At 36.8% G+C, this 16,037-nt stretch overlaps 1 protein-coding gene across 2 annotated transcripts in view; it reads left to right on the top strand.

Moving 5' to 3' along the window:
• LOC121492857 (complement receptor type 1-like) overlaps positions 1–16,037 on the top strand; it is a 71,744-nt gene that overhangs the window by 8,557 nt on the left and 47,150 nt on the right. For both annotated transcript variants that reach the window (XM_041758094.1, XM_041758084.1), the window contains exons 3-5: positions 570–669; positions 7,374–7,459; positions 15,231–15,629. In XM_041758094.1, coding sequence (XP_041614028.1) covers positions 570–669; positions 7,374–7,459; positions 15,231–15,629 — 585 coding nt within the window. The remainder of the gene's footprint in view (positions 1–569; positions 670–7,373; positions 7,460–15,230; positions 15,630–16,037) is intronic.

The raw sequence follows: 16,037 nt of genomic DNA, 5'->3' as shown, positions 1-16,037 counted from the left end.
TTCCTCTGTGTCAATCAAACATCCATTCAGATTTTGGAACTCAGACACATATGACTTGATAAGTTTGCTTCAAGTATAACACATGTGAGAGCTATTCTGTCACATCTTCCAACTGCTTTGATTTCCTGGCACCTTCATTACAAGTTCATTTCATAAGAAATGACCATCACAAGGCATGATTGAGGGAAAATCTCCCTTCAGCAGGGGTTTCCCTTTGTCACCACTGCAACTAAGTAATGAATGACTCATAAAAGTAGAGAAAAGTGTAGGTGGGGAGAGAATCCCAGACTTCGAGAGCTCTGATATTCATTGGTTGAATTACAGAGTAAACACTTCGGTAATAAGGGAAGTTTACATTTTTCTGGGAGGCACAGTACAGGGACAAGATTGATTTGGAGGGGAGGTCTTTTTGAAAGTGGTTCTTAGCAGGCAGTCTTGTAAGTTTTTTCAAGGTGGAGAAATCTATGGAACTACAGATGCTTTTCAGTCAAGGTGGGACCTTATGTAGTTACTAAGGAAGTCCAGAGTGTTCAATCCCCAATCCCCAAATTCTGCTTCTTTCCCAATAGGTAAATCATGTGGAACTCCTCCGGAACTCCTGAATGGCAAATTGACGGTAGACGGAGACGCCCGGTTTGGATCAACTGTTCATTATGCTTGTAATGTAGGGTGAGTTGGCAGCAGCATCATTTGGGATGATAGTTCCAGAACTGTAGCACCAATATTTAAAAAAAAAAAGTCTTAGAAAGTCTACTTGTCCATCAAAAACATAGCAAAAAGATTTCTAGGTGGAGGTGATGGCTTGGATCTAGGTATTTACACTGGAAATGACTAAACAAATACTTGAAAAAATAGGAAAAACTTTTATATCCATGAGAGGAACTCCAGGGATGGGGAGAAAAGATGCCTATTGCACACCAAAGTAACACACCTAAAAACCAGTTGAAGCATTTATTAAATGGGAAGGACCAGCTCTTTAAAGAAGCAAATGGAATAAACATTATTTGATCCATGCATATATTCTTACCCTGAAGCCATAAGAGCTGTCGATGGTGGAGTCAGAAGTGGGAAGGAATAATTTGTTCGGGAAAATGGAGCTAATGTGATGGACAGGCAAAACTTGATTGTTATAGCCCACACACAGTGCAGAAATTTTGCTGTGAGCATATTTTTTGGCTTATCCTTAAGGGAGACAACCAGTTCAGGAAAGAAATAGGGAGACTGCTTTATCTTTTATATTAACTTTTGCCTTGTTTTTATTATTTATTGCTCACTTAAAATAAATATAAGTGATAATTAAAAACCGTAATAACAATAAAATGAACTTCAGTGTATACGCTATCTACTTTAAGAAACATCGCTAGGGCCTTAGAAGCTTCCTATGTAGGAGGGACATGATGGGATGAGCACTAGGTGTTATACCATATGTTGGCAAATCGAACTTCCATAAAAACAAATGAAAAAAAAAAAAAGCTTCCTATGTGCCTTTCCTGTTCTTTCACGTTCAGAATCTCTCTGGAAATCACCATCCTAAATTTTAGGTCATTCATTCCCTTGCATGTGTTTTCAATTTTCTCCCACACATAATCCTCCTAATCAGTTTATATTTAGCTTTGCATATTTTGAACTTTATACAAACGCCATATTATATGTATTCTCTGCAACTTGCTTTTCTATTAACAGTTTGTTTCTGACACTTATCCATGTGGTTGTGGTTCATTTTCGCTTGATAGTATTTTCTTGTATGGATATACCACAATTTATTTTTCTTGGTTGTTATATTTGGGTTGTTTCTAGTTTGTTTTACTTTGTTTGGTTTCAGCTATCATCATAAGCATTCCCAATATAAATATACATGTCTCCAAATGCACACGCACAGAGGTTTCTCTAGGACAGTAGTTTTCACACTTATTTTACTATGATCCCCAGCTAAAATTATATTTTTATGATACATACACAACACACTCAAACACATACACCTCACACACACACACATTTATATAAATGAAAGTATCGAAAATGTCTCACCACTTTTAACCAACACTGTGCTGGAGGTTTAAGCCAGGACAATTAATCATGAAAAGAAACAAAAGGCATCAAAATTGGAAGGAAGAAACCATATGATAATTGTCTTCCTCTGATTAACTTATTTCACTCAGCATAATAACCTCCAGTTCCATCCATGTCTGATGGCTGAGTAATATTCCATTGTCTATGTATACTACATCTTCTTTATCCATTCATCTGTCGATGAACATCTCAGCTCTTTCCACAGTTGGGTTATTGAGGACGTTGTTGCTATGAACATTGGGGTACAGGTGCCCCTTCAAATCACTACATTTGTATCTTTGGGGTAAATACCTAGTAGTGCAATTACTGGATTGTAGGGTAGTTCTATTTTGTAACTTATTGAGAAATCTCCCTACTGTTTTCAAGTGGCTTTGCCAGCTAGCATTCCCACCAACAGTGTAAGAGGGCTCCTCCCCTTTCTCCACATCCTTGCCAACACGTTGTTTCCTGACTTGTTAGTTTTAGCCATTCTGACTAGTACAGGGTGGTATCTCATCGTGGTTGTGATTTGTATTTCCCTGATGACAAGTGATGTGGAACATTTTTTCATCTGTCTGTTGGCATTTGTGTGTCTTGTTGGAGAACTGTCTGTTCATGGCTTCTTCCAATTTCCTGACTGGATTATTTGTTTTTTGAGTGTTGAGTTTGATAAGTTCTATACAGATCTTGGATACTAGCCCTTTATCCGATACGTCATTTGCAAATATCTTCTCCCGTTCTGTAGGTTGCCTTTTAGTTTTGTTGACTGCTTCCTTTGTTGTGCAGAAGCTTTTTATCTTGATGAAGTCCCAATAGTTCATTTTTGTCTTGTTTCCCTTGCCTTTGAGACATATCAGCAAGCAGTTGCTGTGGCCAAGCTTGTAGAGGTTGCTGCTTATGTTCTCTTCTAGGATATTGATGAATTCCTGTCTCACATTTAAGCCTTTCATCTATTTTGGATCTATTTTTGTGTATAGTGTAAGGAAATGATCCCGTTTCATTCTTCTGCATATGGATGTCCAATTTTCCCAACATGATTTGTTGAAGAGATTGTCTTTTGTCCATCGGATTTTCTTTCCTGCTTTGTCAAAGATGAGTTGACCATAAAGTTGAGGGTCCATTTCTGGGTTCTGTAATCTGTTCCATTGATCTATGTGTCTGTTTTGGTGCCAGTACTGTACTGTCTTGATGATCACAGCTTTGTAACAGAGCTTGGAAGCCTAGCATTGAGATGCCACCCATTTTGGTTTTCTTTTTCAATATTCCTCTGGCTATTCTGGGTCTTTTCTGGTTCCACACAAACTTTAGGACTATTTGTTCCAACTCTGTGAAAAATGTCAATGGTATTTTGATAGAGATTGTATTGAATGTGTAAATTACTCTGGGTAGCATAGATATTTTAACAATATTTATTCTTCCAATCCATGAGCATGAAATATTTTTCCATCTCTTGTGTCTCTCTCAATTTCTTCCATAAGTGTTCTGTAGTTTTTAGAGTACAGACCCTTTACCTCTTTGGTTAGGTTTATTCCTTCATATCTCATGGTTTTGGGTGCAATTGTAAATGGGATTGACTCATTTTCCCTTTCTTCTGTATCATTGTTAGTATACAGAAATGCAAATGATTCCTGTGCACTGATTTTTTTTTTATCCTGCCAGGTTGCTGAATTCCTGCAATTTTGTGGTGGAGTCTTTTGTGTTTTCCACCTAGAGTATCATGTCATCTGGGAAGAGTGAGAGTTTGACTTCTTTGCCAATTTGGGTTTTTTTGCTTTTTTTTCTTCGCCAATTTGGATGCCTTTTATATCTTTCCATTGTCTGGTTGCTGAGGCTAGGACTTCTAGAACTATACTGAACAACAGTGGAGATAGTGGACATCCCTGTCATGTTCCTGACCTTAGGAGAAAAGCTCTGTTTTTTCCCATTGAGAATGATGTCCGTTGTGGGCTTTTCATAGATGGCTTTTATGATACTAACGTATGTTCCCTCTGTCCCTACACTATGAGGAGTTTTTTTTTTTAAGTTTTTATTTATTTATTTATTCATGACAGACACAAAAGACATAGAGAGGCAGAGACATAGGCAGAGGGAGAAGCAGGCTTCATGCAGGGAGCTTGATGTGGGACTCGATCCCTGGGCCAGGGATCATGCCTGAGCCGAAGGTGGATGCTCAACCGCTGAGCCACCCAGGCATCCCCACTGTGAGATTTAATCAAGAAAGGTTACTGTACTTTGCTGAATGCTTTTTCTGCATCTATTAAGAGGATCATAAAGTTCTTATCCTTTCTTTTATTAATGTGATATGTTATATTGATTGATTTGCAGATGTTGAACCACCCCTGCAGCCCAGGAATAAATCCCACTTGGTCATGGTGAATAATCATTTTAATGTACTGTTGGGTCCTATTGGCTAGTGTCTTGGTGAGAATTTTTGCATCCATATTCATCAGGGATATTGGTCTGTAATTCTCCTTTTCAGTGAGGTCTTTGCCTGGTTTTGGGATCAATCTCTAATGCTGGCCTCATAGAATGAGTTTGGAAGTATTCCTTCCATTTCTATCTTCTGAAACAGCTTTAGTAGAATAGGCATTATGTCTTCTTTAAATGTTTGGTAGAATTTCCCTAGGAAGTCATCTGGCCCAGGACTTTTGTTTCTTGGGAGGTTTTTGATGACTGCTTCAATTTCCTCACTGGTTATTGGTCTGTTCAGGTTTTCTACTTCTTCCTGTTTCAGTTTTGGTAATTTGTAGGTTTCGAGGAATGCACCCCTTCCTTCTAGATTGCCTAATTTGTTGGCATATAGTGGCTCATAATATGTTCTTAAAATTGTTTGTATTTCCTTGGTATTGGTCATCTCTCCTCTTTCATTCATGGTTTTATTAATTTGGGTCCTTTCTTTTTCTTTTTGATAAGTCTGGCTAGGGGTTTATCAATCTTATTAATTCTTTCAAAGAAACAACTTCTAGTTCATTGATATGTTTTACTATTCTTTTGGTTTCTATTTCATTGAGTGCTGCTCTAATCTTTATTATTTCTTTTTTCCTACCTGGTTTAGGCTCTATTTGCTGTTCTTTCTCTAGCTCATTTAGGTGTAAGGTTCGCTTGTGTATTTGAGACTTTTCTATTTTGAAAAAGGCTTGTAATGCTATGTACTTCCCTTTTAGGACCAACCTATGTTGCATCCCAAACCTTTTGAATAGTTATGTTTTAATTTTCATTTGAATCTTCTGAATCATTCTTTAGTTTCCTGGGTGACCCATTCATTCTTTTTTTTTTTTTTCATTTTTAAAAGGTTTTATTTAGTTATGTATTTTATTTTATTTTTACTTTTGATTTTATTTTATTTTTTAAATAAATTTATTTTTTATTGGTGTTCAATTTACCAACATACAGAATAACACCCAGTGCTCATCCCGTCAAGTGCCCCCCTCAGTACCCGTCACCCATTCACCCCCACCCCCCGCCCTCCTCCCTTTCCACCACCCTTAGTTCGTTTCCCAGAGTTAGGAGTCTTTATGTTCTGTCTCCCTTTCTGATATTTCCCACACATTTCTTCTCCCTTCCCTTATATTCCCTTTCACTATTATTTATATTCCAGTAGGATGCTCTTTAACCTCCAATTATTTGAGTTCCTTCCAAATTTTCCCGTGTGATTGAGTTCAAGTTTCAAAGCACTATATTCTGAAAATGTGCAGGAACTAATCTCAATCATTTGTTACCTGTTGAGACCTCATTTGTGACCAAATATGTGGTCTATTACCAGCAGCCCTTGGTATCACTTGGCTATAAACACATCACTCCTATCTCTCCCTCTGTTCTCACATGGCTTTGCCTCTGTGTTCACATTGTCTTCCCTCTTTCTCTCTGTCCAAATTTCCTTCTTCTAAGGATACCAGTCATTGAATTAGGGCCCATGCTAATCCAGTATGACGTCAAGACCTTATTATACCTGCCAAGACCTTATTTCCAAATAAAGTCAGATTCTGAGGTTTCAGGACATAAATTTAAAGGCACACTACTGAACCCAGTATGGACATGAACAGACATTTCACTGAAGAGAATATGTAGATGGAAAGTAAGTACATGAAAAGATATTCAGCTTCATTAGCCATTAGGAAAATGCAAAATACAACAACAATGGAACAATACTACATACATATCTGAATGGCTAAAATACAACCTAGTGAAAACACCAAATGCTGGCTTGGATGTAGAGGAACTGGATCACTCATTCTTGCTGATAGGAATATAAAATGGCAAACCCACTCTGGAAAACAGAAATAATCTATCAAGCCATGGAAAGATATGGAGGAAACTTAAATGCCTTTTATTTACTAAGTGAAAGAATCCAGTCTGAAAAATCTAAATAGTCTATGATTCCAGGTAACTAGCATTCTGGAAAAGAGAATATGGAGTAAAAAGATCAGTAGTTTCCAGAGGTTGGGAGGAGGGAGAGATGAATATGGAAGATTTTTAGGGCAGTGAAACTACTCTGTGTGATTCTGTAATGGTAGATACATGTCATTATATATTTGTCCAAAGCCATAGAATGTACAACGCCTAGAGTGAGCCCTAATGTAAACTGTGGACTAAAGATGATAATGATGTGTCAGTGCAGGTTCATCAGTTGCAACCAATTGTACCACTCTGGTGGGGGCTGTTGATAACATGGGAAAGTATGCATGTGCAGGGAAAGGGAGTATATCATAAATCTCTGTATCTCCTGGTCAATATTACTGTGAACCTAAAACTCCTCTTAAAAATAGTCTGTATAAAAAATTGAATAGATGTAAATATCCAAATGCACACATACATACGCACACAAATTAGTCACAAATTAGTACAAACCAAACAGGAAATATGAATAAAATTGGTGGATCATACTATGTCAGTATCTTGGTTTTAATATTCTACTATAGTTTTGCAAGACATCATCAATGGGGGAAACTTAAATTTTCCAAGTTTTATGGCACACTTTGAACAGTTTGTGGCATACTAAGTCAGAATTTCTACCTTTAACATTTTAAATGTGAAATCAGAGTTCAACTTTTTTTATTCTACTTGGATTTGCTTTGGTTCTAGTTTGATGAATCTTAAATAATTTAGGTTTATACGAAGACATGGCTCAAAGTAATATAGAAAGAGAGAGCCCAGTTAGTTTAAAAGCCATGAAGAAAAATTTAAGTCCAAATAAAGACATTAAATTTGGAAAAGTGATAGTACTATGACAAATGGAAATTGTTCTTCTGAATTCTCCAAGATTGCAATCTCTTGCAAGTTGCAATTTAAGTGGGAAAATAACATTCATTCTTCTTTCCCTCTAGATACCAACTTATTGGTCATTCCTCTATTTCATGCATCATCTCAGATAATACTGTCGTCTGGGATGATGATCCACCTATTTGTGAGAGTAAGTTGAAATATTCTTTCCTATTTACCTTCACTAAGAGATTCTAAGTTTCCCCCTAAAGTTATAAAAATCTTAATTGAATTGCTTTTGTGCATTCTATCCCTCAATAGCTATGGGGTTTCTGGCAATTGCTTCCTTAAGTTTTTCCTTATCTTGTGCCTTTTCTGAATCTAGGAACTTATTTTTTAAAAAGATTTTATTTATTTATTCATAAGATACACACACAGAAAGAGAGGGAGAGAGGCAGAGACACAGGAGAGAGAGAAGCAGGCTCTATGCAGGGAGCCTGATGTGGGACTCGATCCTGGGACCACAGGTTCACTCCCTGAGCCAAAGGCAGGCACTAAACTGCTGAGCCACCCAGGGATCCCTGAATCTAGGAACTTAAATTCATAAAAGCCTTCAAATTTTATTTTTACTTCAGTTAATTCAGAATTATGTTGATTTGCCACCCCCAGTATAACAATCATTCTACTTGGCAAATTAGTAAAGACTTTTTTTTTAACGTCTCCAAGGTTGGTGAAGCTGTGAATCAATCAACACTTTCACATACTTAGAGTTCCACAAAACCTCTTGAAAGGCACCATGTATTATAAGCCTCAAAATGGGCATATATTTTGACCCGTTTCTTAAAATTTATACTTGGAAAATAAACACAAATTTTTACTAGAAGTTCACTATAAACTTTTCATTGCCTCATTCTTTATAAGAGAAAAAAGTTTAAAGTAACCTAAATGTTTCAAGCTATGATTTGGAAAATGCTAGAAAGAAAGTTGTGTTAGAAATGATTTTAGAGAATTCCTTAAGAAACATAAAATATAGCCACACATAATTAGAAGAAATACATCCAGGAGCACCTGCGTGGCTTAGTCAGTTAAGCATCTGACTCTTGATCTCAGCTCAGCTCTTGATCTCAAGGCAGTGAGTTGCAACCCCATGTTGGGCTCCACACTGGGTGCAGAGCCTACTGAAGAAGAAGGAGGAGGAGAGGAGGAGGAGGAGGAGGAAGAGGAAGAGAAGGAGAAGAAATACATCCATATGCTGGAATGTTATTCAGCTAAAATAAAAATTGATGTCACGGAGAAGCAATTAATGACATACAAAGATGTTAATTATATACTTTTATGTGAAAAAATCAGATGACAAAACAGTAATCTTGGTAGATCTCTTTATTTAAAAATAATACACCTATATCTATTCCTAGATTTTCATTTCTATTTCTAATTCTGTAACTTTCCCTGTATCTAAACTTTGGTGAATGGCTTCAAAGCTCCTTGGTGGAGGTGGGAGGAAACTTCTGGTACACGTTTTGGCTGTGTAGCAGCATGCTTTCTCAAGAAGATCCTGTCTCCTATTTATCTGAGCTGCTCTAGGTCTATCAATGGGCTCTCAAGTCTGGGAGCTGGTTGACAAAAAAAGCATAACTTTTTTTTGTTTGTTTTGTTTTGAGTGATTCAGGTCAGACCTAGATCTCTTTTGCTTTTACCCAACAAATAATACTTTACTCCACTCTTCATCTATTTCAGTTTTAGAAGCTCCACAACAATTAGCCAGGGACAAAGATCTCTGCAGGCAAATCATTCCAATTTCTGTTTCAGTTGTCTCCGGATATTAAGTGCTGCCACTTGGCTTCTGCCATCCTGAGGTCTTCTGTCTCCATTGAATTTAGGAAACCAAGCTCAATAACAAAGTTCCCAATGTCATTCCCGGCCTACAGAGAATAACCATCACAGAGTTTTTCAAGGATATTGAAAATTCTGCATGAAATGTATTTCTCAAAGCCTTGGGTGAAAGGATAAAAAGTCTCTCTTGCAACACCCGCCCCCCACACCTGCACATAGGAAGTGGACAAACAGGGGGCTCACATAAGTCCATTATGGCATTCCTAAATCCCAAAGCCATAGGATTTCTTCTTCAAGGGTACACTAAGAAAGTTCTTGTATTTCAGCTTCGTTTAAACTAAGTCATGCTCTAACAAGACTGAATTCACAATCTTAATTCTTTTTTTTGTGTGTGCCTTCTTGCAGGTCATAATTTGTACTCCCTCCCACAACACCTCCTAACTCCACTTCCAAGTCTACCAGGATTTAGAACAGGTTAAAGGGCCAGAATTAATGTGTAGTAGCAAGGGTAGGTCCTGAGGAAGATCAGAAGTCCCTGAAATTTGGGTTGCAAGATTTAGTAAATAAAAATACAAGATATCCAGTTAAAGTTGAATTTCAGGTAAGCCACAGATATTTTTGCATTCTAAATATGTACCTTGAAATGCTTGGGATATACTTAGAAATTTTTCATTGTTTTTTTTAATTTAAATTTGAAATTCAAATTTAACTGGATATCCTGTATTCTTTCTGGCAACCCTATCAGGGCAGCTACCTCAGGAGAGATGATCAGAGTTTCTTTGCACAAGGGGAGGCTTACCTCCTCAGACAGGGGAGGAGAGGCTGCTGCTTCTAGCAAAGAAAGCTCAGCAGAATTTCCAGGTTCGAGGTATTCAGCTTCCTTAGACTCTGCCCACTTAGCTCCATCTCAATTTTTAGAGTCCTCTTTCTCCCAATCAATGCTCAAACTTTAACATAAGAGACCCTGTTAAGCTGTGAATTCGATTTACCTTGGAATCCAGCCACAGGATTAGATGTTGGATTTGTTCTTCAGAAATCTTGGCTCTGTGGCTACAGAGTACATGTGTTTCTTTTAGGGCAGATAATAGAAGCTTTCAGAGCCAGACCTTGAGCAGGAATTTTTTTAAATTTTTTTTAAGATTTTATTTATTTATTCATTAGAGACACAGAGAGAGAGGCAGAGACACAGGCAGAGGGAGAAGCAGGCTCTATGCAGGGAGCCCGACGTGGGACTCGATCCCGGGTCTCCAGGATCACACCCTGGGCTGCAGGCGGCGCCAAACCGCTGCGCCACAGGGGCTGCCCTTGAGCAGGAATTTAAAGTATTTTCTTTCTCTTAAATTCTCCAGTGCACTTAGAAGGAAGCAAGCAATCAACTCTTTCTTCCTTCCCTTCCTTCCTTCCTTCCTTCCTTCCTTCCTTCCTTCCTTCCTTCCTTCCTTCTTCTTTCCTTCCTTCCTTCCTTCATCTCTCTCTCTCTTTCTATTTCCTTCATATATTACCTAGGACCACCACTAAAATATTTAACATTGATGGGGATAGAAGGTATCCTTGTCTTGTTCTCCATCTCAAAGGGAAAGATTAAAATATTTCTATTGTTTGCTATAGGCTTTTTGTAGATACCCATTTTCAGATAAAGGAAATTTCCTAATATTCCTCATTGCTAAGAATTTTTTATCATTAAATCATGTTGAAGTTCTTCAGGCACTTTGGCTACATATATTGAAATAATCATATTGTTTCTCCATAGCTCTCTTAATATAATGAATTGGGTTTTTTTTTAAAGATTTTATTCATTCATTCATTCATTCATTCATTCATTCATTCATTCATGAGAGACACAGAGAGAGCAGCAGAGACATAGGCAGAGGGAGAAGCAGGTTCCTGTCAGGGAGCCCAAGGCAGGGCTTGATCCCTGGACCTGGGATCACAACCTGAGCTGAAGGCATACGCTCAACTGCTGAGCCACCCAGGTGTCCCTGTAATGAATTGTTTTAATTACTTTTTCAAAGGCAAACTGATTTTGAATTCCAATTTTACCTTTCTGGAATAACTCAACTTGGTCATAATATTTTATAATTTCTGGGCTCCTGGGTGCTGGTTTGTGTATCTCTTTTATTGTTTTGTAGAAATTCTTTATACATTCTCAGATTTTCCAATAAATGTAACACAAATATTTTCTTCCAGGCTAAAACTCATCTTCTTGCTTCCTTAATGATGTTTTTTGATGATAGAAGATATACATTTTAATAGTGTCTTTTAATAAGACTTACTAAGTCTACCCTTTCTGGTCACTACTTTCTGTGTTCTACGTAAGAAATCTTTGCCCATAATTTTATCTTTCAAGTTAAGTCTGTGATGCATCTCAGGTTTACTTTTTGTATGGTGTGGAGTGTGGTCAAGAAATTTGTTTGCTTATTTTGTTTGGTTTTTTTCCCTAATGGATAAGCGATTCGTCTAATATCATTTACTTAAAAAATCATTTTTTGTATATCACAATGCAATAGTATAATACCATAAATCAGGTGACATTTCAGAGAGGTTCTGTTCCTCCGGTTTATTTATCACACTATTTTCATTACTACAGCATTATATTAAGAGTTGATATCTGGTGGCATATCCCCTAACCATGCAGTTCTTCCAAAATTTACTTGGTAATTCTTGGCCCTTTGCATTTTGAGATAAAATTTAGAATCAGCTTGTCAGTTTCCACAAAAAGAACCCTACTGGAATTTGTATTGACTTTCTTGACTCAGGAAATCAATTTGTGGACCATTAACATATTCACATTTTTGAGTTTTAAATTTACGGACATGATATATTTCTCCATTATTTAAATCTTCTTCAATTTCTTTCAATAATATTTGCCGATTTACATTATAGACATTGGAAAATGTAACATTTCCTAATTGTTTCCTAAACATGCAATCATTTGAACTTGGACCCAGCAATCTTGCTAAATTTACTTATAAATGCAATAGTGTATCTGTAAATTCTTTTGGATAAGCTGCATCAATAATCATTCACTGGTGAATAATTATCCTTTGTTTTAATCCTTTCCTTTCTCGTATTTTTTTTTTTATTAATTTCTCTTGCTTTACTGCATTGGCTAGAACCTCCAATACAATGTTGAATGGAAGAGATGATATTAAGTTTTTAATAGTCATTATAAAGCACAGTGTTTACTGAAGGTTTGGGGGAGATATTCTTTATCAGATTAAGGAAATACACTTTTATTCCTAACTTGAGAAAAGGTTAATTGTGAATTTATACTCTAATTTATCACTGTGTATCTATCAAGATGATCATGTCCTGTTTCTCCTTCACTGTGTTAATTTTTGTACTTTTACATATATCTCACAAGACGTTATTGTTTTTATAAAAGCAGTATTTATACTTAAACATACTCTTTCAGTTATGTTTCCTCCGTATTGCTGTTCTATCAGTTCTTTATGACACTAATTTCCTTCAATCTAAAAAATTATCTTTTAGCATTTTTGTAATGTAGGTCTTCTGACAATAGGTTCTTTAAATATCTTCCTAAGTATGGTTTCTTTAAGAGTTATCATCTCTATTTTCTGGCTGCCTTTAAAGGTAATTGCTCTTGATTTTTTTTTTTTTACAATACTACTATGATGTGTCAAGCTAAAGATTTTTTTTAATATTTGTATTGCTTGAGTTTGTATGGATTCTTGAATCTGTGGTTCAATGATGTCTTTCATCAGTTTTGGAAAATTCTGAGTCATTACTTCAAATGTTCCTGCTCTAATATTTTTCTCCTTTCATTGTGGGAATTCATTTAAACATGTGGTAGGCCTCATCCCTCTATCCTATAAGTTTATTATTCTTTTTGTCATATTTCTGATCCTTTTGTCTCTCTGTGTTTTATTCTGGATATTTCCTTCTGTCCTAGCTTCCAATTCACTGATTTTTTTTTTAACTGTGTCTTACTGGCTGTTAATTCTATCAGATTCTTCATTTCAATAATTGTATTTTACAACTATAAAAACTTGTATTTGGTTCCCTTCAAAATTTGCCCTGTTGTTTTTGCTTCTGGTTCTTACCAGCAGTTCAAGTTTCATATATTTCATCCTCAAATAGATAAACGTAATTATTTTAAATCTGTGAGTAAAAACTCCAACATCTGGGGTCCTAATGGTTCAGTTTCGGTTGTCAGTGATTATGCTGGCTCTTCTTCATGTTATTTTTTCTCTTTCAGTAGTGGGCGAACCTTGATTGTATGTCAGGAATTATATTTGAAAACCTTTCTGTAGAAATAAATTCAAGATCTTAGATAATCAACCTTCTTCAGGAAGGATTTTTGTTACAATTTCTTCAGAAACCTGGGGACACTAGCAATCTGGGACCATTTTCATTCAATTTCAGAAACTTTTTTTTTTCTGGGCCACCTACAGTGCTTGAGGAACAACTCCAATAATCTTAAGCCCCAGGGCCTATTGCTTCGAGGTCCCAGTATACATCAGAAGGTGTTACCAAGGCTTCCACTTTTGCAGGACCTGGACTCCATTTTTTGTTCCTTGACTCCATCAAACTATCAAAAGTCTACTCACTGTTCAGATGCCCCTTCTCGATTCAGCCAACCTTCCAGCAGAAGAGCAATCTAAATGCCTGACTCTCACCTAGATTTTTATCTTCTATCAGATCATAGTCCAGTGATGCTTCATTAGTTTATTAACTTTCTGGTGCATTCACAGATATATTTTATATTTTATCTAACATTTCTAGTCTTTCTTGGGGGGAGAAAATGGAAGGAGGGTGATGTTGGATTTGAATTATTAAGATTACCCTTACCAGAAGGAGAAGCCTCCTTAAGAATTTTTATTTTTACTTATTTTTTAAAAGATGTATTTATTTATTTTTAAAGAAAGAGAGAGTGAGTGGGGGAAGGGCAGGTGGAAAGGGAGATAGAATCCTCAAGCAGACTCCCCACTGTGCACAAAGCACAATGTGGGGCTCCGTCCTAGGCCCCTGAGATCATGACCCAAGCAGAAACCAAGAGTTGGATTCTTAACTACCTGAGTCACTCAGGAGCCCCAAGAAATTTTATTTTCAAGTGTTTTGAAGTTTTTTGTTTTGTTTTTCTTTTTTTTTTTGTAAAGATTTTATTTATTCATGAGAGACACAGAGAGAGAGAGGCAGAGACCCAGGCAGAGGGAGAAGCAGGCTCCATGCAGGGAGCTCAACATGGGATTCGATCCTGGGTCTCCAGGATCACGCCCTGGGCTGAAGGTGGTGCTAAACCGCTGAGCCACCTGGGCTGCCCTGTTTGGGAGTTTTTGATAAAGTTGCTTAGTTTTAGTTATATGGTATTACAGTAATACAATGTACTATGTCCTACTTCTACATGTTCAAATGTATGGAGGGTGTTTTGTGGACTAATATATGATCACTTCTACATGGGTATCGTGTTGTGATATCAAACTTAGGCTTGATAAAATGAGTTGGTAAGTTTTCTGTCTTTTACATTTTGCTAGACATTTGAAATTACATTTGGAAGTATGTATTACCTGAAAGTAACTTGATAGAATTTTTATGTAAAATATTTTTTCTATTCTTACAAGTTTCTTCTCCATTCTAGCTTTCTATATTTTCTTGAATGAATATTGGTAATTTATATTTCTATTTATATCACTTAGATTTTCAAAATGTTTAACATTTGGGCAGTTTCATATAATTTTCTTATACATATGCAAATATATTTGAATTATATTTCCTACTCTTGTGTATCTGGGTTGTTTCTCTCTGCTTCCATTTTTTCTTTTAGCAAGGGTCTTTTTATTTTCTTTAAGCTATACTGAGCTAATAACAAAAATGGAAATTAAGGCCAGTGGAAAGGAGTAGGGGAAAAGCTGTGTAAACTATGGTATAATAATAATATGATCAAAGAGCTATTTAAAATTGAAAGTATGTGGGTTTTTTTTTAAATGCATATGCTTATAGGAAATAGTGTAAGTAGGAAAGGCAGAAAGCATGCTATTATGCCCGCCTAAATTATAGCTTTGTAAAAATGTATCTATATGTTATCCAAGATTAAAACAAATAGCAAATGTAAAAATAGCTATACTTATTGGATGACTCTTACTAGTTTTTTAATTCACTATGATTTAAGTTGCAGTCTCTTTTCCCAGCTATTCATTGTGAGCCACCCCCGGACATTGCCAATGGAGATTTCCTTAGCACCAACAGAGAATATTTTCCATATGCAACCGTGGTGACCTATCGCTGCAATACTGGACATAGAGGGGAAAAGCTGTATGAGCTTGTGGGCAACCCATCAATATATTGTACCAGCGAAGACAATCGAGTTGGCACGTGGAGCGACCTTCCCCCTCAGTGCATTGTACTTAATAGATGCACACCTCCAGTCATTGAAAATGCTATAAGGATATCTGAGAACAAAAGTTTATTTTTCTTATATGAAACCGTGAGGTTTATCTGTAAGCCTGGCTTTGTCATGGAAGGACCCTCCAACGTGTATTGCCAACGCCAAAACAAATGGGGGCCGGAGTTGCCAAGCTGCACTAGGGGTGAGTCCGACTGAGGCTTTGAAGGGATCTACAAAGGGCACGAGTTGTCAGAGAGGATCAGGATCCCGATCAGTGTTTGTTCCAGAAGAAGGATGCATGGTGAGCGGTGTGAGGCAATCTGGAGGGATGAAGCATGAAATTAAGAAAGCGTGTAGGCTTGTATAGGTGTGTGCACTTATGCATATGCGCCTTCATTTTGAAAGGGAATCTCGTATTAAGCAATTCTCAGAGCAAAACACCAGCTCAATCTCTCTCAAATATACTGAAAGCTGAAGTGGACTTTCTAATCAGCTGTACAATAAGCACTTTAAATGCATCATCTCAGCTCCACTTCATAGCGCTCCTTTACAATAGGGCTGATAATTCCATGTTGAATAGCCAGCACTAGAGAAAGGGCTCCCTTCCCTG

Source organism: Vulpes lagopus, chromosome 1 (assembly GCF_018345385.1).
Source record: "Vulpes lagopus strain Blue_001 chromosome 1, ASM1834538v1, whole genome shotgun sequence".
NCBI lineage: Eukaryota > Metazoa > Chordata > Mammalia > Carnivora > Canidae > Vulpes > Vulpes lagopus.
Note: the sequence above shows the minus strand (reverse complement) of the source record. Positions and strands in the feature narration are given on the sequence as shown.